The sequence below is a fragment of the Chelonoidis abingdonii genome, chromosome 13, assembly GCF_003597395.2.
Source record: "Chelonoidis abingdonii isolate Lonesome George chromosome 13, CheloAbing_2.0, whole genome shotgun sequence".
NCBI lineage: Eukaryota > Metazoa > Chordata > Testudines > Testudinidae > Chelonoidis > Chelonoidis abingdonii.
The window spans coordinates 13887310-13910779 of NC_133781.1; the positions used below are offsets into that span (position 1 = coordinate 13887310).

The following is a 23470-nucleotide window of genomic DNA, read 5'->3' on the forward strand; positions in this document are numbered from 1 at the left end:
GTGGCCACACTGCAGCGCTGTTCCTACACAGCTGTACGACCACAGCTGTAACTCCCAGCGCTGCACATTTCCAAGTGTAGCCAAACCCTAAGATGGGTTTTGTGGCAGTAGAATAAATTAATGCAACTGTGGAATTGAATGTAATGTCCAGGAGGGTTTCTCAGTTCCAATCTATTCCTACTTCTCCATCACATCTTGGAACATACACTAACCTTGTTCTGTATTTAAATACAGTATGTACACAAGTTTATGGCAGAGGATATAAAAGTATCTAGCATCACCTACAGTAACTCATTGATGTCTCATAGAATGTGTTTGAACATTAAATAAAGATGCTAAAACAAGGAAGTCAGGGACTCCTTGTAGATACGAGCTATCACCCTAAATTTTTCCAGATTATATTTGAACCAGATTGAGATATATTGTGGAGTCAGTAGCTCCTTTGTTTTGTCATCATCCCACGAAATATATTGCTTTCCTTGGTACTAAGTTTAGGTAGAAATAGAAATGGTATTTGGATTGTCTTTCGGAAGAAGGCAGCCTTCATGTCAACTGTAGATCTAGTTTTATATTATGCCCAGGATCCCACACCTGGAATTATTTCCTAGTTCCTACTTTGTCCCTTTTTGTAAAAAAAAAATTAAAAAAAATTAATTAGATGAAAGGAAGGTTCTGAGGGCTTTGAAAATAATTCACAGAACGGTAGATGATGGGGCATCCCACTGAACCTCTTGCATTTTACATAAATATTCCCACTTATGCTATAGTAACAACACTTAGCATTTATATAGCATGTTACATGTTCAAAGCGCTGTACAGTCATCCTCACAGCAATGCATTTTGAGGCAGTATTTTATTATTGATTCTGCAGGGAACAGAACATTGAGTTCATTATCAATGAATGCCAGCTCTGCTTGTGTAAAGTAGTCATTCTTTCATTACTGTATCAGCTACCATTGTGTTGTGGATCTGTATTTTGTGTTGATGTAACAGTTGAATTGGGCACAGTTTTGAATAGCGTTAGGTACATATATTCCCTTTGAATTGGCGAGGGAGCATTAATTGGATTACTGATTTATCTGAGGACAAGGGGCTCTTCTCAGCATAAAGGATAATTGCAGTATGTGGAATCATATCTTGATTGACAGCTGTTAGAGAAACGGTTTGGCTATGGACTGCTTCAGACGTTGAATGCTGGGGGCGGCTCTTGCTTTTCAGCAGATTGGTAACAGATTGCTTCACTTGAAAAAAGCAAGTGTAAATGTCCCTTATCCAAGTGCTGCTAGCTTTAGTGAATGGTTTGAAAAAAATTGCATTAAGTTGATGCCCTCATTGTCCTGCCATAGAGTGATTTTATTCCTAACCTCTGGGGTTCTCAGAGTCCTCAGCCCCCATCTTCCTTTAGGCTTTGGGTTTGGGTTTTCTGGTCTCCTGACTGTGGGCCTGATCCTAGGACATATGATCCTCACGCTGGTCCCTTAGCCCAGAGAACTCCACTGAAATGCAGTCATATTTATTTTTACCACAGACTTATTTTTTTTCCTAGTGGATTGAGATTTTGGGTCATCTGCCTTCATGATGCTTGCTGAAGCTTTACTCCATCCTCTTTCATGTCAGTAGAGGGGAGGCCTTTGGACACAAGTTCTTTAACTCTCACTTTCTCTTATGTATTTTTTCCTCTACTGTTGCCCTGTCTTTTTTTGCTCCATCTCACTTAATGCTTGTGCTTGCATTTCCCACACCATTAGTCCAAAAGCTCTCAGCTGTTAGGCCAGATTATGATGTGTTGTATCTGATGTTGGTGATGTCCAGACAAAAGTGTCTTATCTCATTAGAGCCTTTCATCCTCCCCTCTTTTCCTGATGGTTTAGAGACTGCTTTACATTTTATTTCATCTAGCTGTTCTTTCCGCCTACCAAAAAAAACTGCACGCATGTTGGACTGGGTTTGAATGAGCCTACTTCTTAAATTTTCTTAGGGCTTATAAAGTGTGTTGGATGACTCTCTGTCCAGTTGCACATATTTTTCTTTGGATAGTTGTTAACTTTTAAATCTTTCGAATCTTTCATATAAACCCTTTTGCTCCCTTTTAATTTTTTAGACCTCTTTTTAGGCAAACTGCTCTCTCCACAGTTTGCAATTGTCCTCCTGATTTGAGTTGCTTCATATTAAGATGTAGACTCTATTCCATCTCTCTTAACTTTCTATACCCTTTCATTGTTTTTTCACAGCTAGACAAACCGGATATTGCCTGCCATGCCTTTTAGTTTAGGAGTTACTGAGGTTCAGGGTATTTTTTTGGCTGGACATGATAGCATGACTAAATGTACTAAACTCAAAGGATTGGTGTTCTCTGGCCTGTTAGTTTCTCCTCCCTTTATGTCTGTTATTATTTTCCCCTCTGTTGATGAATTTTAAGCATAAGACACTATTTTCGCCTTGACTTTTCCACCCTCACATGTTAGGAAATGCCCAGCAAACTTCTGAATTGCTGAAGTCACCAAGTTACGGTGCTAAGCTTTTTCTCTTGTCTCCCTCAGTAATGATTCATGGATAAATAGTCATAGATTTTAAGGCTGGCAGGGACAATTACGATCATTTTGTCTGACCTCCTGCATGACACAGACCAGAGAACCTCACCCACTTATGTGCTGCTTCTGAACCATGATTAATCTCTCTACAGACTGATTCTCAAATAGCTATACTCATCATTCTTTTATTTTATTGTCATTCTCGTTGGCATGATTGCCACTTGCTTTCATTTAGTTTTTAGTTGCTTCTCTACAAAGACAGTGACCTTTGCTTTTCTATGCCTCCCTTACACTGTGTTCCTACTTGTGTTTAATGTTCCAGTTGTGATTCATTCCTTCATGGTTCAGTAATTACTGTTCTCATGACTTCTCTCCAATGTAAATTGAACTCATCCCGTTGATTACCGGTGCTATTGGCATTTGTGTAGAGACACCAGAGAGCAGTCTCTTTTCCTCCTCCCATAGTCGCCTCTCTGTTACTCCTTGTTTAGCACAAAACCCACAGGGTCATCTGTTCAGATCCCCTTTTTGCAGGGAAAACTGTACCTCCTGGTCACAGAAAGAGATAACAAGCGCGCACACATTCCCCAGCTCAGGGTTTCTTGCCTGGGCAAATAACAGCTTTCTCACATGCAGGTGGAAGAGGTGGATGAGGCTTTTTTTAAACAACCAACAAAATCATCCAAAGCCCAAGATTTGATGGTGATGGAGGACTTCAACTGTCCAGATATATGTTGGGAAAATAACACCACGGGGCACAGACTATCCAATAAGTTCCTAGACTGCATTGTAGACAACTTTTTATTTCAGAAGGTTGAAAAAGCTACTGGGGGGAAGCTGTTCTAGACTTGATTTTAACAAATAGGGAGAAGACTCATTGAGAAATTTTGAAAGTAGAAGGAAGCTTGGGTGAATGTGTCATAGAGTATGCAATCTAAGAAGGGTAGAAGGGAGTACATGCAAAAACAGAGACAATGGTTTCAGGGAAGGCAGGGATTTTGGTAGCTCAGAGAGCTGAAAGGTAAAGTCCCAATGGGAATCAAGACTGAGGGGAAAAACAACTGAGGAGAGTTACAGTTTTTCAAGACACTTAAGGGCTGAAAAGCAAGCTATTCCGATGGTTTTAGGAAGATAGAAAAAGGGCAAAAGACCACTTGGATTAACCACGAAATCTTGCATGACCCTATAAAATAAAAGGAGGTCATATAAAAAATGGAAACTAGGTCAGATTACAAAGGATGAATATAGGCAAATAACAACAGAATCAGGGGCAAAGATTAGAAAGGCAAAGGCACAAAATGAGCTCAAGCGATGGAATAAGGGAAACAAGCAAGACTTTTATCAATACATGAGATCAAAGAGAAAGACCAAGGACGGGTGCCCACTGCTCAGTGAGTAGGAAGAAACAGTAACACAGACACTTGGAAATGCAGAGATGCTTAATGACTTCTTTGTTTCGGTCTTCACTGAAGAATGTCTGAAGGAGCAGTTAACATAATGAATGCTTATGAAAGTGGGGTAGGTTAGAATGAAAAATAAAAAAGAGCGAAGTTAAATTTCACTAGAAAAGATGATGCCTGCAAGTCACCTAGCGGCCTGATGAAATGCATCGTAGATACTCAAGGAGTTATAATAGAGGAGATATCTGAGCTCCTAGCTATTATCTTTGGACAAGTCTATGGGAGACGGGAAGAGATTCAGAAGACTGGAAAAGGGCAAATATAGTGCCCATCTAATAAAAAGGGGAAATAAAACAACCCAGGAAACTACAGACACAGTTAGTTTAACTCTGTGCCAGGGAAGATAATGGCGCAAGTATTAAGAAATCATCTGCAAACACATGAAGTGGTCAGGTGATAGGGAATAGCTCAGCATCGGATTGAAAGAACAATCGTGTCAAACCAATTGATAGCTTTCTTTGTAAGATATGAGTTGTGGATAGGGAGAACGGTGGTGTGGTTATACCTAGACTTTAGTAAGGCAATTTGTACGGTCTCGCTATTATCCTTATCGACAAACTGCGCAAATACATTTAGATGGGGGCTACTATAAGGTGAGGTGCATAACTGGCTGGATAACCGACTCATGAGAGTAGTTATTAAGGCTCCCCAATCCTGCTGGAAAGCGTATAACAAGTGGCATTCCACAGGGATTGTTTTGGGCTGGCTCTGTTCAATATCTTCATCAATGACTTAGATATTGGCATAGAAAGTTATGCTTATTAAGTTTGCAGACGATACCAAACTGGGAGGATTGCAACTGCTTGGAGGACAGGGTCAAAATTCAAAATGATCTGGACAAATTGGAGAAATGGTCTGAGGTAAACCGGATGAAGTTCAATAAAGACCAAATGCAAAAGTCTCCACTTAGGAAGGAACAATCAGTTTCACAATCAGATGGAAGAGACTGTCTAGGAAGGAGTATGGCAGAAAAGATCTCGGGCATATGTGGACCACAGCTAAATATGATGTCAACAGTGTGATACTGTTGCAAAAAAAAGCAAACGAGTCTGGGATGCATATTCACAGGTTTGTTGTAAACAAGTACACGAGAAGTCATTTTTCGCTCTACTCTGCGCTGGTTAGGCCTCCAACTGGAGTATTGTTGTCCAGTTCTGGCACCGCATTTCAAGAAGATTGTGAGAAATTGGAGAGGGTCCAGAGAAGAGCAACAAGAATGATTAAGGTCTTGCGAACATGACCTATGAAGGAAGGCTGAAAAATTGGGTTATTTAGTTTGGAAAAAGAGGACTGGAGAGGGATATGATAGCAGTTTTGGGTATCTAAAAAGGTGTCATCAGGAGGAGGGAGAAAACTTGTTCACTTAGCTCTAATGATAGAACAAGAAGCAATGGGCTTAAACTGCAGCAAGGGAGATTTTGGTTGGAATTAGGAAAAGTTCCTAACTGTCAGGGTGGTTGGACACTGATATAAATTGCCTTAGGGAGGTTGTGGAATCTCCATCTCTGATATTTAAGAGTAGGTTAGATAAGTGTCTATCAGGCGATTGGTCTAGACAGTAGTTTCCGTGCCATGAGGGCAGGGGACTGGACTCGATGACCGCTCGAGGTCCCTTCCAGTCCTAGAGTCTATGAATCTATAATCTATGAATCTCCCATCCTGTTCCTGGTTCCTGGCCCTGGAGTATCTGTATAGCCCCTGAGTTGCTGTTAGCTCTTTATTTCCCAGGGATGGGACAGGTCCTCTGCACCCTATAACACTACTTTTCCCCATTTCTTGTCCCTACAGGTCACAAATTGGTTCTTCCTGTATATTAAGCATCTTACTACCCCTTTGTAAGTAGCTGCTACATCTCTTTTGGCAAAGTGCATCTTCCACTTTGCTTGCTGTCCAACCCAGCTATTTCCTGCAGTTGCCTGGACTATTTCTTCCCGTTGGCGATTAGAGGGAATTGGATTCTTTTACTGCTGTCTCACTGTTGTTTCCCTGGCTTGTCTGCTCAAGCAGACTCTACCAGCCCTTTTTCTAGCTCTGAAAGCTGAACTGATCACCTGTGAGGTGCTTCTTAATTCTCTGCCTTGCATGGTGACAGATTTCAGAGTGGTAGCCGTGCTAGTCTGTATCAGCAAAAACAACGAGGAGTCCTTGTGGCACCTTAGAGACTAACCAATTTATTTGGGCATAAGCTTTCTTGGGCTAAAACCCACTTCATCAGATGCTTTTCACTTAATGCATCTGATGAAGTCGGTTTTAGCCCATAAAAGCTTATGCCCAAATAAATTGGTTAGTCTCTAAGGTGCCACAAGGACTTCTCATTTTTTCTTAATTCTCTGTAAGCGCTAAAATCGGCTCTTCTTGATACCTATCTGCCTATACCTTTCACAGCCCATCTTGACCTTTCTGCTAACTTGCATCCCTGACCAAAGGTCTCACACAACAAAGTGCTGTTAGTACGGTTTCTAAGATTCCTTCAAGGAACCATTTGAACCTTATTTCTTTCCTTTGGCAGGAATTAAAGCCCAGCCATAGCAGTTAGGGTATGAGTCATCTTATAAAGCTTGCAGAATTGTAGCAGGATTAAAAGAACAAAGCAAGATTTTCATGACATGAAGATTTGACCCTGTCTAATCAGCAAGAAGAATTAAATCTGTATCTGATGCAAAGTGCATCGATACCATGGCGAAATATTGGTTTAACTGTGGTAACCTGTGTTCTCTGGAATCTGACTGGGAACTTCCACATGAGTTAGACTTCCTGTGCATTGTACCTGATGAACCTAATCTGTAAAAGGCCTAGGCAGCACAGTGGATGAACACTTCATCTCTTGCACCTCTTCTTTCAAGATTCAAATTGAGGTGGAAGTTGAAATGTGGAATTTGTTTTGAGAACTGAACACAGCTACATACAGTTGGGGCTGGTAGTGTCTGGTTCTGCGGAGAAAGAGTTGGCGATTGTAGAACTTGACATTACTTTTCACACACAAGCATAGGAGTGTTGATGTGGAAGAGATACGGAAAATCAGGCAGGTTCTGAGCAATACCAACCTCTCCACCTAAAATCAGGAGTCTGTTTTGTTTTATTTTTCCTCTTGGGCAGCTTGTGTCCATGCAGCATCCCTTCAAATAACCACTTTTAAATAACCGTTTGCCAAAGCTGGGGCGGACAGGAGGTTTGTGTGTGTGGGGAGAAAGCTGAGTTGCTGAGACAGAGGACAAATATATATTTGTTGACATCTGTTTAGCAGACGGTGTTCAAAGCAAGGGTCAGATGTCCCTTTTGTCACTGCTTTGAAGCGAGGAGTGAGCTTCTTTTGTCATCAGTGTTGCTGAGCACCTGCAATCCCAGTTCAGTGTTGTCTCCCCAATATGAGGATGATAAACAAAAAAACCACTAACAAGGCTTGGGGATGTGACAGTTGTCTAAATTTGTGCTTCATTCTTTTAAGGGAAGTCCAGAATCTTCCTAGCAGGAATTCTGTGGAATGGCATAAGAGAAATTGTTCTGTTATAATCACTCTTAAAAGGTGGGTGGAAAGTGTTAGCAGTTGTCCTGCCATCATCAAGCTTTATCAAGGCTTTCATGCTTGTGTATTGAGCTGAAGTGAGGTGTGACATATCTGGATCAGAGCGCTGAGATTTGTTTGGATGTAGTGTTGCCATAGTCTTCCTCCAAGCTAACTTCCCAAGTGTAGAAAATGGTACTGAAAGACCAATAAGAGCCTAATGTTCTCAGATGGTTTTATGCGAAAATAGCTGTGACTCAGCTTCTTTTCAGGACAGCAATTGAACAAATAGAAGCTCTGTGTATATGTATAATTGAGCCCTTATATACTTCTGGCATTCAGTCTCCTTTCCCTCTCTAAGGCAGTGCTGAGGGCTATTCATTCCCTTCCCTGCTTCTTTTCAGTCTTCTCCATCTGCCTTTCCAGGCTTCATATTGCAGCCATTATCTTCCCAGCTATGGATATCTTTCATTTTTTGGGAGCCCATCCACTGCCTTTTCATTAGCAGGACTGATCGTTTTGGATCCCCTGCATTGCTGCAAGCCCATGCTGCTTCAGGAAGCAAGAGGAAAATTGATATTTTGAATGAATGCTTAAGGTAAATTGAAGTTGGGAAGCAAAGGAGTTTTTTAAATTAAACCTACTTATTCAGCTATGTGTCCTGCCATTCCTGGTTATAAAATTTCTTGGTCTTATCTATAAAAATGCTTACAACCATTACAGAGCTTCTGTAGTAACTCCACAGTTATGGCTGTACCTTAGATTGTTGCACAGAAGTTGAGGTCTTAAATAAGACTATTACACTGAAGTTTGAATAAAGCTTATTGCAGGAGCTCTCCTTGGCTGACTTTTGATGTAGGATGACTTGTCTACATTAGTCCTCTAAATGCTTTTGGGGGGGCTACAAGGTTGGAGGGATCTGCGCACTCCGTGCCATGTCCATTTTAATAACTTGATAATGTATGCACTTTAAGAGACTGACGAAAACATATGGCTGGATGGGGAAGGAGGGATATTTCCTCATTGTGGGGGCTGAAGCAGAATCCATTGTGATTCCCGTATTTCAAACCCAAGCATTCAAAGACTCCTGTTTGCAGTAACGTTTTCTGGCTAAGAGGCTGCATGTGGCTAATAGCGATGTCTTTGCCAAGCGTGGTCCTGGAGGAATGGTGAGTGAGTGATGCAAAACCTTGCCATGAGGCTGGAGGTGAGTCTGCAGCTGCATTGTTAGCTTAGACTGGTCAGCAGTCTTGTGTATCCATACCCTGTGCTGCCACTAGATAGCTTGGTCATCTATGTATGGCATCTTTGTACTTCAAATAACATGTAAAGAGAAAAATGTGGACTCTTGCCTAATGAAGAAGGGCCATCAGAGCACTAGAACACATCCTGCTGGAAAGATGGAGTTTGCATTGTGTATGGACAGATCACCTAGTGGTATGATCATAGAATATTAGGGTTGGAAGGGACCTCAGGAGGTCATCTAGTTCAATCTCCTCCTGAAAGCAGGACTAATCCCCAGACAGATTTTTACCCCAGTTCCCTATGTGGCCCCCTCAAGGATTGAACTCACAATCCTGGGTTTAGCAGGGCAATGCTCAAACCACTGAGCTATTCCCCCCACCCTCCATCATTGCCTGTGATCTATCCAAGCAACTTGAGTGGTCACAGGTCCTGTCAAACAGGTAGCAAAGAGACCGTGTATGTATCACTTTGAGAAGGGCAGGATTCTGTGGTGAGAATATTTAAGAATGTACACATCAAAGGATGTCATCACATTTAACTATCTCTTGCCAGTTGGACCCCTGCCTGCACTGAAAATTACATTAGTTGAGTCAGTTTTTAAATCAGGTTCAGCTAAATGTATTCTGATTTAGAAGTAAATCTTGATTTTAAAATTGCCAGTGGAGAATCCACAATGATCCTTGATAGGTTGTTCCAATGATTAATTATCTTCACTGTTAAAAATTTAAATCTTATTTCTGGTTCGATTTTTGTCTAGCTTTAGCTCCTGGCCATTGGATAGTGTAATATCTTTCTCTGCTAGACTGAACAGTCCATTATCAAATATTTTATTCCCCGTATACATATAGACTGTTCAAGTCATCCTTTAAACTTCTCTTTAAGCTTAAATAGATTAAACTCTTTGAGCCTAGCATTATGAGGCATCTTTTTTAATCTTTTAATCACTCTCATGGCTCTTTGATGAACCCTCTCCAATTTATTAACATCCTTCTTGAATTGTGGGCACCAGACCTGGACACACTATTCCAGCACTGGTTACACCAGTATCAAATATAGAGGTAAAATAACCTCTCTACTGCTACCCGAGATTTCCTGGTTTATGAATCCTAGGATTACATTAGCTCTCTTTGCCACAGCATCACATTGATAACTTGTGTTCAGCTGATTATCCACCATGACTTGCAAATCTTTTTCAGTCACTGCTTCCCAGGATAGAGTCCCCCATCTAGTAAGTGTGTCCTACATTCTTTGTTCTTAGACGTGTACATTTATATTTAGCCATATTAAAATGAACATTGTTTACTTGCACCTGTTTTACCAAGCAACTTAGATTATGCTGCATCAGTGACCTGTCCTCTTCAGTATTTACCACTCCCCCAATTTTTATGTCATCTGCAACCATTATCAGTGATGAATTTGTTTTCTTCCAGGTCATTGATAAAAATACTAAATAGTGTAGGGCCAAGAACCGATCCTTGCCAGGACCCCACTAGAATCATAGCCATTAAATGGTGATTCCTTGTTTATAATTACATTTTCAGACTTATCAGTTAGTCATCTTTTAAGCCATTTAATGTGTGCCATGTTAATTGTATATCATTCTATTTTTTAATCAAAATGTCATGTTGTTCCAAGTCAGGTACCTTTCAGAAGTCTGAATAAATGACATCACATTAATATTTATCAACCAGACTTGTAGTCTCAAACAAAAAAATAGATCCTGTCAAACTAACTTGATACTATTTTCTATAAAACCATGTTGAATGGCATTTATTATGTTACTCTTTAATTCTTTATTAATCGAGTACCATGTCAGCCGCCCCATTGCCTTGTCTGGGATTGATGTCAGACTTGACAGGCCTGTAATTATCTGGGTCATTCCATTTACCCTTTTAAAATATTGGTACAACATTGGCTTCTTTCAGTCTTCTAGAACTTCCCCGGTGCTCCAGGACTACTTGAAAATCAACATTAATGATCCGTGAGCACCTCAGCTACCTCTTTTAAAACTCTTGGATGCAAGGTGTCTGGACCTGCTGATTTAAAAATGTCTATCTTTAGAAGCTGCTGTTTAACATTTTCCTGAGATACTAGTGGAATGGCAACAGTTGATGAGACTGCATCATCTGTTTTGAGTTTCTGATGGCTTGACTCAGACTGAGGAAATAGATTTGAATTTTCAGGATTGGGGAGAAAAATTGTAGTTACCTTCTAGGTCAGGGGTAGGCAACCTATGGCACGCGTGCTGAAGGCGGCACACGAGCTGATTTTTTCAGTGGCACTCATGCTGTCCGGGTCCTGGCCACTGGTCCGGGGGCTCTGCATTTTAATTTAATTTTAAATGAAGTTTCTTAAATGTTTTCAAAACCTTATTTATTTTACATACAACAATAGTTTAGTTATATATTATAGACTTATAGAAAGAGATCTTCTAAAAACGTTAAAATGTATTAGTGGCACGCAAAACCTTAAATCAGAGTGAATAAATGAAGACTCGGCCCACCACTTCTGAAAGGTTGTTGACCCCTGTTCTAGGTCTTTATTTTTAATAACTAAAATGTTAGAAATGCAATAGTTATCATTGGCTCTAGGAGGATTTAGCTTTTTGGCTTCACATCAATAACTGCTGCCTTAAACAGACTTTCTCTGTTTAATTTTACAATATTATCAATGTGAGTAAGGCACAGGATAGGCTCCTGGGAAATAAAATTTGCTGCTGTTTTGCGGGGACGGAAAAGAAAAGGTTTAACTGAAGAAAAGGTATGGAGAGAATAGATACCAGTGCTTCTCTGTCTAGGTACTTATGGCCCATATCACTGATATCTGAGTGCTTCACAAACATTAATGAGTTCATATTCTCAATGCCACTGTGAGTACGAGGCGGTATCTCCATTTTTCAAATGAGGGTTTGAGGCACAGAGAGACTGATTTGCCCAAGATCGTGCAAGAAGTCTGTAGCAAGACCAGGTTTGAACTCGAATTTCTAGAGTCCCAATCCAGTGCCTTCTTTTTCATTTAGATACCAAATTGATAGGAGCCTTAGAAAGACCTACAAGAGAATAGCTGTTAACACTGTATATCTGACTGTTGAGAAACAAATAATTCTGTTTGAAGAGTGAGGGAAACAGCATTCAATTAGGGTAGTTTGTTAGAAAGATGATTTAAAATAATGACAAGCTTTTCCATGCTTATCAGTTTTGTTTCCACCCTTTTACTTCTGTCTCCTTTCCCAGGCTTCAATCTTGGATTTGCATTCTGGAGCTCTTTCAGTGGGGAAGCATTTTGTTAATCTGTACAGGTAAAGTGGGACGATGACTTACTGTCTCTCCTTTAGCCTCATACAGCTTGGGTGTTCTACCTTCTCACAGTGCATAAGGACTCATGTATTAGGGATTTGATAGATTGTCAGTAGTTTCTTGGACCCCGTGAAAGCTTGTGTGGCACCAAATCTGACATAATTGTTATTGAACTGGGCTTTTAGGAAGCTATTAGTAATTTCAGTTGTAAGATTTACCTTTGTGTAATACTGGATAACAAATAACTTTTGTGCAGTTCAAAGTCCACAGCTGTATCAATAGTAGAAGAAATACAGGGTTTTGCACCAACCTTTTAAAAGGGGGAAATCCACATTCTTATTTTAAGGGATATTTTCTTTGCCTGGTAAATCCTATCAATATTTATTGAGTTTGGGTCCCTTTCTATTTTAGTAACATTTTCGAACAACACTTTGGGAGCTGTGCATCTCTTTAATCATCACATTCAAACAGTGGGAAGGTTTGGGGGATTTTTGTATCAAGTTTAATTTATTGATTATTTGTGGAAAAGATGAAGCACAGACTGGTAATGTCAAACAATCAGGTTCATAATCCCTCTTCTTAGACTCTCTCTTGTTTTTGTAGATACTTTGGGGATAAAATTCAAGAGATCTTTACAGAAGAGGATTTCCAGTTATACCGGTAAAGTCATTCAGTAATTGGAGAATGAACCAAAAATATAACTTCATTTTTTTATTTTTGAGTTGCCCCTTTGAGATGCCATGTTAACAGAATGTTCTCAATTCCACAAGATTTCCTACCTCTCCCACGCTAACACTGAAAAACTCCTGTCCCAGATAGGCCCTGACCCTGCCAGCAGGTAGGGGATCTTGGGGGACAACTACTGCACTAGTGGAGTGTAAAATAAACTTTATTAAGAAAATGCAAAAACAGGGAAAATTCAATAGTGAGGGGTATGGGGTTTGTTAAGGTAGCATGGGGAGGGGTTTTTTTAGCTATATAGGGGGTTTTTATAGTGGGTCACTGTGGGGTACAATACAGTTGGTAACCAATTAACCTGAAGTATAATGTACAGGTAGCGAACTGGTAAAGGTGTGTCCACAGCAAGCATAGCAACTACAGTTATGGTAATGTGTACGAGTTATGTCAAGTGAGGTTGTAGGAGAGAAGGGTAAATGGGTTTTTATGCTACTTCAGTAATAATGAGTTGGGCGCAGCAGGAAGACAGACTACCAATTTACACCAGCAAATTTATTATGATTAACTTCCAAGAACACAATAGCAAGTAAGAACAGTGCCAATTTTTAAACTAACTTACAGACAAACAACAATTTCTAAACATTACCACGTGCAAATGTTACAATATCTGGACTCAAGATGATTTAATAGGTTGACTTACCTATGCCGATTCTTTGATCGGGGGGGGAATTCAGAGGGAGAGTGGTGTGTGCCAGGTCAGCCCGGGGGGGTTTACTAGTGGTGGTGCAGCAGGTGGGCGCTGCAAGCTGGCAGCCCAGGATACGTCCGGAGCACAGCTTAGGAGCGGCACAGGCTTGTTTTTAGCAGCAAGAGCTGGGAGAAGAACAGAGTATGGATACAGGCAGGATTACTTGGGTCGTCTTGAACAAGGCATGCAGGAGGAAGGGAGCCTGCAAGAGAGAGAGTCTTACAATACCAACAGCAGCAAACTAGACAGGAACAGCATAGCATGGGGAGAAGGCACGATTCGTTTCATGATCAGGAGATCTCCGGACAAATGTTTTGGTGGAGGAGTTTAAAACGGGGTACGCTCAAAAAACAAACGAGAGAGAAGAGGGCCCAAAGACCTAGCTTGATCAGACAGGTGAAAGCAAGGACTTGCTCCAGTGAATTAAAAAATGGTTCCTCAAAAATTTTAAAGGCAAAACTTAGGCGTTTTCACAGTATTTTGATTGGCTCTCGTGATCCAAGGGAGAAGAGAAAGGGAAAGCTGCAGTAGCATAGGCATGCTCGCCTGTTCTGAGCCAAGTGACCATATGCTTAATTAGTTGGCTCTTCAGGTCTGCATCCTCTGGCAGCGCCCCACACTGAGCTGGGTCGAACAAAAGAGTAAACAAGACAAGCCCTCTCGCAGGGCAGTGGCTCCAGTTAGTCTGTACAAGCCATTCCTATGAATAGGGCTGTGACTTTAGTTAGCACAATGGCCAGGAGGGGCGGCCACCCAGGACAAACAGAAAGGAGAAGGGAAAGAGGAGTGCTAGCAGGGGGACAGCTGTAATAGACAGGCCCATCCAGCAATGCAACCAGAAAGGAAGGTGCTTTACCTGAATCCAGAGGCTGGAGACACAGCACTAAGGCACATTGATGGAGGTCTAATGCATTTTTGCTCTAGGCCTTGTTTCATGAGTATTTTAGGATATATATTGTAATAAAAATTGAAGGGAGTCCTGTCCTGTTGCATTGTTTGGGACAGAGCTTCAAATAATAATGAAGGGGGTAGGTCAAGACACTGAAATAGTTAAGGGGCATAAGACTCTTCTTGAATGCTCTGGTTGTCTGGCTAGAAAAGTAACACTCTTTTTTACAGGGTCAGAATATGCTGTAAAGGAACTTGCCTTGTGATGGTGCTGTTTAATCTTTTATACAGATTGACTCACTGACATGACGTACACAGCATGTTTTAATAATTTTCCTGTCTCTGAAGACATGTATAGCCAACGTTTAAGAACAAGCCTTATTACTTCTTTGCTGAATGGGCACAGTAGATAAATTCTGATTTTCATGGAATTTTGTGTAACTATAGATCATGACATGAACTGCAGAGAAGACTTGGTTTGAAAATTTTGTATTCCAAGTTTATTTAATTTTATCTTGTAACTCTCAGTATATTTCTGTTGCCTTTATGGAGGAATATGAGCTCCCTCTAGTGGCTAAAGTATTATTGTTAAGTAGAACTGGATTAATTTTTTTTCAGGTGAAACTTTTTTGCAGAAAAATGCAGATTTGGGTCGATTGTAGCACTTTGCAAATTTGTTGTGGCTTCACCAAATTGTTACATTGAATAAATGAAAAATTGCCCAAAAAATTTAAACATTTAGTTTTGAAATTTTTGAAATGAAACATTTTCAGTTTTTGAATATGCAATGACTTTATTTAAAAATTTCATTTAAAAAAAATTCACCTAAAAAAAATACTTGAAATGGAAACGAAATGACAAACTTTAAAAAAAATATATATATCACTATCTGTGTGGAAAAAAATCAATTCTTTGTACAGCTCTGTCATTAAGTTCCTATGGATACTGATCAAAGTTTGTTTTGCCTTGTGTATGAACTGTCTGTTGGAGTTGGACTGGAGTTGTATTACTCTGGTAGTTTTGTCTGATTTAACTTGACCACTTTAAATGGCTAATCTTTGTCTAACTTGGCCTTTCAGGATACCATCATCTTATAGATGAGCTATGGTGTTTTTATACATGAAAACTATTTTAGATTTTATCTAATCCTATCTATGTATATACCTCCCAACTCCTGTCACCATATTAGTAGAATTTAGAAATAACCATAATTCTCTCTTTTTCCTTCCCAGCCTGTAGAAATAACCTGATTAATTTATGAGGTTTCTTTTTATGTATTTCCCTGTTTGAAACAAACCGGAATTTAGAATAATTGTATAAGTACTTCACATTTCTGCTCTTCCCACTTGGGGATTAAAGCAGCAGATAGTGATTATGGACTCCTTAGTCAGTATAGAGAATGTTTCAACCTCCTAGAGACAAGTCACAAACAAAATTTATTATTAAATGCTTTTGTTCCTCTTTAACCATGACTCCAATAGCATATATCTTTAAAGGATTGTTGTATGCTATCTTGAGGAGCATTTAACTTTATTACTTCCATTTACCTGTCCAGGCCTGTTTAAAAATACACTCTGGAGAGCACTAACTAAATAAAATGCACATCTGAATGTTCCTGATGACAACAATAACAAATAAGAGCAGACATTCTGAGCCAGAAGGCTGGTTTCTAAACTGGCTGTGTCAAAATAGCTGATGCTTCAGAATGAATTATAATTTCTGTGCCCTCATGCTTTATCCTCTAGCTCCCAAGATAGTAATTCTTCTTGTTTGACCCTTTCTGTCTGTATCTTTATCCAGAATGGAGACCTTGGAATATGCATCCTTGGTTTAAAAGCTGCTCCCCGTCCGTGGCATTAGAAGAAAATTACACCATCAGGGCGTGTGTGTTTGAAAAACTTGTCAGAGTGTAGATGTGCAAAGAATTGAGTGAAAGCCAAAGAGTATTTTTTACCTTGCCCATTGTCATGCTGTCGGGAGTGGCTCACGATGGAGAGTGCCAACCTCAGGGCAGACTGTCAAAAGCAGGACAGACACCCCCAACTGGTGGTATGTTCTATAATTGGATTTCACCAACTCATAACAAATGTGAACTTCTAGATCATTGTAACAGTCTTACCATGAAGTCACAGACCGTGCCCTTGGGCTCTCCAGTCTATCTTGCCACACAGGCAAGCTGGACTTAGTGATAAATGGTCACATATACCAGAAATCAGAGAATATTCAGGTGCCTTCCAGTCCCAAGAGACCAGCCACTTATCCCAGATCAATTTGTACCTTAGATCTTACACCAAAGACTATGCTTGTAGCCAATTCTGTAATAAATTAACTAAAGTTTTTTTAACTAGGAGATAGAAATGAGTTATTTTACAAATTCAAGGAAGCAAGCATACATGTACACATGAATTTCAGTCTGTGATTCAGAATGTGACAGAGATGTGGTAATCTGAAAGGACTGAATGTCTTTTTAGGGCATAACCCAGGTCGACCCTGGGTAATCTCTGCTTTTTGTTTCTTACCTCCAGCCCTTGTGAGAGTCCAAACAACAAAGAGATGAAAAATCTTCATGTCAGCTATTTTTATTTCCCTCTTCATTCAGTTGAATGGGAAGAGGCCTTCTGCACATACTTTTCCATGATGCCAGTGCTGTAGGCTCCAAACTTATGAAGGAGGTTAATTCGAAGTCTTTTTTTTCTTAGACTCTAGCCTTGCTATTGGTTTTTCCCATCTTGTCTGACAGAGTATTATGCCCCATTGTTCCTCTAATTTAGTACAGAGTAGATTTCACTACTCCCTTTCCTGTAACTGTGCCACAATGCTTTTCTTCCCTAAGTTTGTCCTGTTCTTCCCTAAATTTAGCATATGTACTTCCGCATCATCCATGACACATTATGTGAAAATACACAGGGTTGCTGTCAACAGAAATTATGGGGAACTTTCTACTTTTCTTTCTACTATTGACTTGGGCTCACGTTCATCAGATGTCATCTGTGCTAGCAGAGCTATTTCCCTTGTGTCTGATCAAAGTGGGCATACATCCTGAGCAATTTCAGTGTTGAATTAGGGGCAAGATACAATGATTTTCATTTTGGAAAATTCAAGGATTTGTTTCCATGGACAAGAGTTTTTTAAATAGAGCTGCAATATAGTATGGTTGTAGATAGAAAAGGCTCTCTAGAGGCTCAAAGGATTTTACAGATAAAATGAATAGAAACAAGGGGAACAGGAGAAAAGATTTAGTATGGGTTTGATACATGTTGCAAAGTCTGAAGGCCAGGTTTGAGGCCTGGGAAGTTGTTTGTGACGGGAAGATTGTATGCTAAGCAGAATGATTTTAAAACCAGTGCGCAAGGTAGATTGATTAAAGGGATGTGCTAGCTTCTGGATAAACTACTTTAATTTCCTTTGTTTGCATAATATATATCCAGAGAAGTGGCATTTGTATGACTCTAGAGAACATGTGCACCTGTAAAAGGGGATATCTCAGATTCATGGCACTTGGGTAGACAATTAATTCCAGCACACACAAAGTTAATTTACTATCACAAACTGAGAGAGTGAATAGAAGATTGTTTTCGTGGGAAGAAGATCAGAATGTTGCTGTCTTGTAACTGCATATTTACCAATCTGCTGTGGATAGATGATGGAGGCTTCTTGAATGTAGTGTATATGTAGAGTAGGAGGGGAGACCTGGGGCTGTTTAAAGCACTCAGCAAAACATGCTGCCTGCTCTGCATAAATGTCCTGTCCTAGGATATCATAGATGAATTCTTTTGTTCACCAGTATTACATACAAAGTGAGATCTCCGTCGTATTTACTTGTCTTTAATATAGTAATGCAGGGCATTCAAATCATATAAAATAAACATGCAGCCTGTTGCCTTTTTTTTTTTTCTGGGAGCACAAAGTAGGCTTCTTATGTTTCCCAATATGTAGCATAACTTATTCTGGATTGCAACAGCATGACAAGCTTAGAAATCCTGACCTATTAATTAAATGTTATGAGGATTTACATCTTTGCAGATTTTTGGACTGGTCCCATGTTTATGGGAAGTACATATTAAACACAAACTAAGTTTAAAATTAACTTTTGTGGTCTGACTTAACTCTGAATTTCCTGTTTGTAGGTTTAGGGATACTTTTGTCCTCATCTAGCACATATCATAACTTGCAAAGTACATTCTCAGACCCCCGCAAAGTACACGTGGGCAGAAGGAGACATAGGGATTTCCTCTTTGAAATATGTTTCCAGAATCTCTCTGCCTTATCAGCTCCATCTCATTTTACTTACCACAAGGAAACATATTTTATGCCCCTTGGCCTACCTTTTAATTTTCTCCTGGTGCTCCTCTGTAACTGGGTTACTTGTTGCTTTGTATTATATAATCGTTTCTCTGAATGTATGTACTGTATATATAGTTTCTTTTATTCAGTAGCTCTCGGTAGTCTAAAATATATTGGACTACGTTATTGAGAAAGAAACTATATCAGATGAAGATTGTTATTGCAATTTTATCGCTCTGGCAACACACACTGTTTAAAAACAACACTAGGGAGTGCAAATGTACAGAGTTGGCCTGTCACTCTGTGTGTTGCCATACAATATCCAGGTATTGTGGTGCTCGAACAATTTTTATTACGGGCTTGCTGATGATGGAGATCATGTATTTGATGTATGTTATTACTACTTCAAGCCAGGGGGTGCGGCAGCAACCCTAGTTCCAGCACCATTGCCAGGTATTTTAGGATTCTTGAAACAGTGCATAATCCACAGTTGTATGTAATCTGTGTGCTGCTGCTGCTGCAGCATAGGCATAACCAAAGGCCCTCTCTCTGAAGAGCTTCTACTGAAGTCCAGGTGAGTGAGGCTTAGTCCCTAATATGTGACCTACAGTTCAGCCTTAGCTCTGAACTTGGGGATAGTGCTTTAAAATTTTTTCATGGTGTGTGTATGAATGTGTGTATTCAGAAGTTTCTTCATTCTCTAATATTTCCTTTCCATTTAGGGCCCATCCTTACCACCCTTTCTAGGGGGATCATCCTGTATCAGTTAGAAGGATTCTCACATGAGCAAGGACTGCTGGATGGGGCCCTGTGTTCGCACTGAACTGTTTGAGAAGTACTTGTTCATTGTCATGTTTGCTTGTGGTTTCAAAGGCTTGATCCAAAGCTCACCAAAGTCAATGGAAAGATCCTTGTTAACTTCAGTGGGTGTTGGATCAAACCCTAAAAAATAACTTGTACTTCCCACTGTCCATACAGCTGAATCTGAGAGGGAGGTTAGAACAGACTGGGAGATTCTGTCCTGTTCCCACTATGAGACTTATTTACTACACCTCTACCCCGTTATAACGCCACCGATGTAACACGAATTTGGTTATAATGCGGTAAAGCGGCGCTTCGGCGGGGCGGGGCTGAGCGCTCCGGCGGATCAAATCAAGTTCGATTGTAATGTGGTTTCACCTATAACGCTCCCGAGGACAGCGTTATATCGAAGTAGAGGTATATTTTGCTCATGACTTTGTGCCCCCCCATATTTTTCAACTTTTATTAAATAAATGTAACCCTTCTGCTCATTCTGCTATGCCTGTAACTTATATGATGACTGTCCTTTACCTGTAATGCTGGTCTTGTGTATGAGTGTGGTGGTGGGGAAATGAGGTGGTGGCATAGACCGTTCTCTGACGCACCACTATATCTCTTTGAAGTCAGATGTGTGAAGCAATAATATAAACAAAATAAATGACAATTTAAGCAGCAACATGTGGTTCATCTTGTGGCAAAGCATGAGTGGGACTTTCCTTTAGGTAGAAATACATTGATTTCCTGTACTAGGAGCTTTAATAGGCTTATTTATTAACTGATAGTTCTATGTAACTCGGCGTTAATAAGCAGCAGAACAACTGTGAAATCAGTTAATATAATTCTGGTAATTTAGTTCATTTACTTTGTTAAATTTCATTTTTCTATCCTTATCGTGGGAAATCAGCTGCTAGATGCTGTTTATAACCCTCTGCAGATTAAAAAAAAAAAAAGTTCTTTTTCTGACCACATTTTATTTTTCTTCATATAAAGCTTTTTATTATAACACTCCTTCTGAGATCGGTTTAGCAGATTTATATCCCTTAAGCATTTTAAACTAAGTTGTCCAGATTTGAGGATAATTGCTAGACAATTATTAAAACACAGATGATCTTCTGTTGGACCAGTTTTTTGTCTTTCTTGGAGAAATCTAAGCCCATGTATCCTTGGACCTGATGTCCCCTCAACGGGGCAGTTAGTGTTTCATGCACATTTAATAAATCTGTATGAAGACAGTCTTCACATATTCAATGAAAATAGTCACTGCAGATGTTCCTGATTTTTTTTTTAAAAAGAATGAGTTGATTGCTTTAATTTTTTTTCAGAATAACACAAGTCAGATGATGGCTCACAAAGACATGAAACTAGTGATGCAAATTCTGCATTAACTTGAACTCCAGAATTTGGCGCTATTTGTAATCTTTGGAAGGGAAGGGGAAGAAGACTTGTTCAAGATAAGCTAAAAAATTTGGGATGGTTTTGATAAACGGGAAGCAGATTTCAGTTTCTTGAAGGGTGTGCTATTTTTTATTCAGCAGCAAATTAAGCTTAGGAAAAGGAAATAAACTTTTATAGTAACCTTTGACAGACCTGAGATAGTTACTTTTTCTTGCCGTTCTTATATATGAAGAAGATCTGAGCAGAACTTTATTTCCCCCTTCCCATTTTACAAATCGTGCAGTCTTGTCCTAAGTCTACATATTGGGGAGTGAAGCTTTAAAGCAACTTATAAGTACTAGAGAATGTGCTTCAATAGTAAGGTTTTAAAAAGGAAAAGGCATCAGACTAAGAGGGAAATCAGTGTTGCTTTTAAGGTTTTTCATAGATTCATAGACTCTAGGACTGGAAGGGACCTCGAGAGGTCATCGAGTCCAGTCCCCTGCCCTCATGGCAGGACCAAATACTGTCTAGACCATCCCTAATAGACATTTATCTAACCTACTCTTAGGTTCTCTGAGGGCATAAATGTTATACTTTATAAATATTTGGCATTTAAAACAAGATGCCTGGGGACACTAAGAGGAAGGATGGTTCAGTGATTAGGGCACTGGGTGAGGATGTTGGAGATGTGGGTTCAGTTCTCTGCTCTGCAATGGACTTCCTGTGTGACCTTGGGCAAGTCACTTAGCCTCATTGTGCCTCAGTTTCTGATCTGTACAGTGAGGCTAATAATGCTTCCTTGGCTCACAGAGCAGTTGTGAGGATAAATACCTTTAAAAGATTGTGAAACTCTTTGAGATCTATAGATGAAAAGTACTCTTTGTGAAATAGGCATTATTCTTCATTATCATAGAATATCAGGGTTGGAAGGGACCTCAGGAGGTCATCTAGTCCAACCCCCTGCTCAAAGCAGGACCAATCCCTAGACAGATTTTTGCCCCAGATCCCTAAATGGCCCCCCTCAAGGATTGAACTCACAACCCTGCAGGCCAGTGCTCAAACCTTTGAGCTATTATGATAATAAATATTTAAGATTTAAATCAGCGTAAAGAAGGATGGCCTGAAAATGAAGTGATGACGTGTTCTTGGCCTTTAGGGACAAGCACTTCAGCATAGATATATTGTAGCTGTCAGCTGGGTTGGGCCCACCAGCATCAAACCCAGGGGATAGATTGTTTTTTCTTTGCCTTTGTGGCTGCTACCCCTCCCCTTGTTAATCATTCTAGTGATGATTTCGACAAAGCATTAGTGCCCTCAATTCATGGTGAAGCAAAATGCACGTTGACAGTGTTCAGTGCCTTGTAGGATTGGGCTCCCACTGAATCTCTGCTTGTCATGAGAACAGAGGGACAACGTGGCCTGTTGAGCCTCAATTCAACAAAGTACTTACACATCCCTGTTCAGCTTATTCATGCTTCATGGTGAGCATGTGCTTAAATGCATTGCTGAATTGGGACCATAAAGTGTGGTGTGTGAGCAATATGCAGTGGTGTTAGAAACATTCCTTCAGGACAGGAAGATGGATTCAAAGACCCAATACTGTATATCTCTTTGATTCTCCATTTCTCTGACCTCAGTCTTGTCAGCTCTCATGGTACTTAATGTTTTTCTTGAAGCCCTAGCTCCTGTAGTCATGTGAGATTACATGAGAATCTCATCTTTCATTAAAAAAAAAAAAAAAATCTGACCCTTATGGTTGTGGAGAGAATCTGAAAATTGTGACTCCTAAAGGCTCCAAAATCAGATGGGAAATTAAAAGTACCCCAAATGTATTATTTTGTAAAATCTCACGATTTGGCAGGATAAGAGGGCTGATTCAAGAGTTTTGAATGCATGGGGTTGGCAGTCCTGTGATAAGTAGTTGCCCCACAAACTTGACTGAAAGCTGGTAGCTCTGACTTTCAGCCTTGCTACTCTTGTGACGATCTCTATTTAAAATCTCTAGAAAAGTATTTGAGAGCATTTCTTGAAATCTCTCTGAAGTCTAGTACGTCATACTGGAGAAACTTTTAATAAGGGGTATAAGCTACAAAAATTGTGATGCAGTTCACTGGAAAGCTTTACAAATGTGTTTACTTCAAATGAAACCCTTTTCAGTGTGCCTTTTTTTTTTTTTTTTTTTTTTTGAATCTGCACTTGAAAAGCAAGAACAGGGAGAATAGTTGAAGAGTTTAAAATATTTTTTTAAAACTGAAAGAAAACGAAACAATGTTAAGATTAAAACTTGGTCTTCCCATCTGAACACTTAGTTTCGTTTGTTATGCTTGTCTGTCTCTCTCAAGATGCAAGTTTTTGAAGATACATATTTCTTACCTGGTTGCCTGCAGCAGATTAAAGAGATATCTGTCAAATATTTTCTGTTTTAATTTTGTATTATTTATTAAGCCTATAGGTGTATGTGGCATTTTACAAAAAGATTGGGGCCACAGAATTTGTTCCAAGGAACTTCAAATCTAGAGCCTTGTTTCTGTCTGTGTGTCTCTCTCTCTTCCTCTCTTGCAATTTTATTAACTTTTTGGTTTTATTCGGTTTACTTGGGAGTATGGTTCATTGTTGGAAAGATGAGAAAGAAATGGGTTGGGAGGAGGGATGTGGAGAAG

The 23470-nt window shown here is 39.8% G+C and overlaps 1 protein-coding gene across 4 annotated transcripts in view; it reads left to right on the plus strand.

Annotated features, from left to right (window-relative positions):
* OGFOD3 (2-oxoglutarate and iron dependent oxygenase domain containing 3) overlaps positions 1 to 23470 on the plus strand; it is a 94263-nt gene that overhangs the window by 18564 nt on the left and 52229 nt on the right. For 3 of the 4 annotated variants that reach the window (XM_032792772.2, XM_032792766.2, XM_032792769.2), the window contains exons 5-6: positions 11972 to 12036; positions 12638 to 12694. The exons of the other annotated variant lie outside the window; for it this stretch is intronic. In XM_032792772.2, the coding sequence (XP_032648663.1) occupies positions 11972 to 12036; positions 12638 to 12694 (122 nt within the window). The remainder of the gene's footprint in view (positions 1 to 11971; positions 12037 to 12637; positions 12695 to 23470) is intronic. 4 annotated transcript variants of the gene reach the window in all.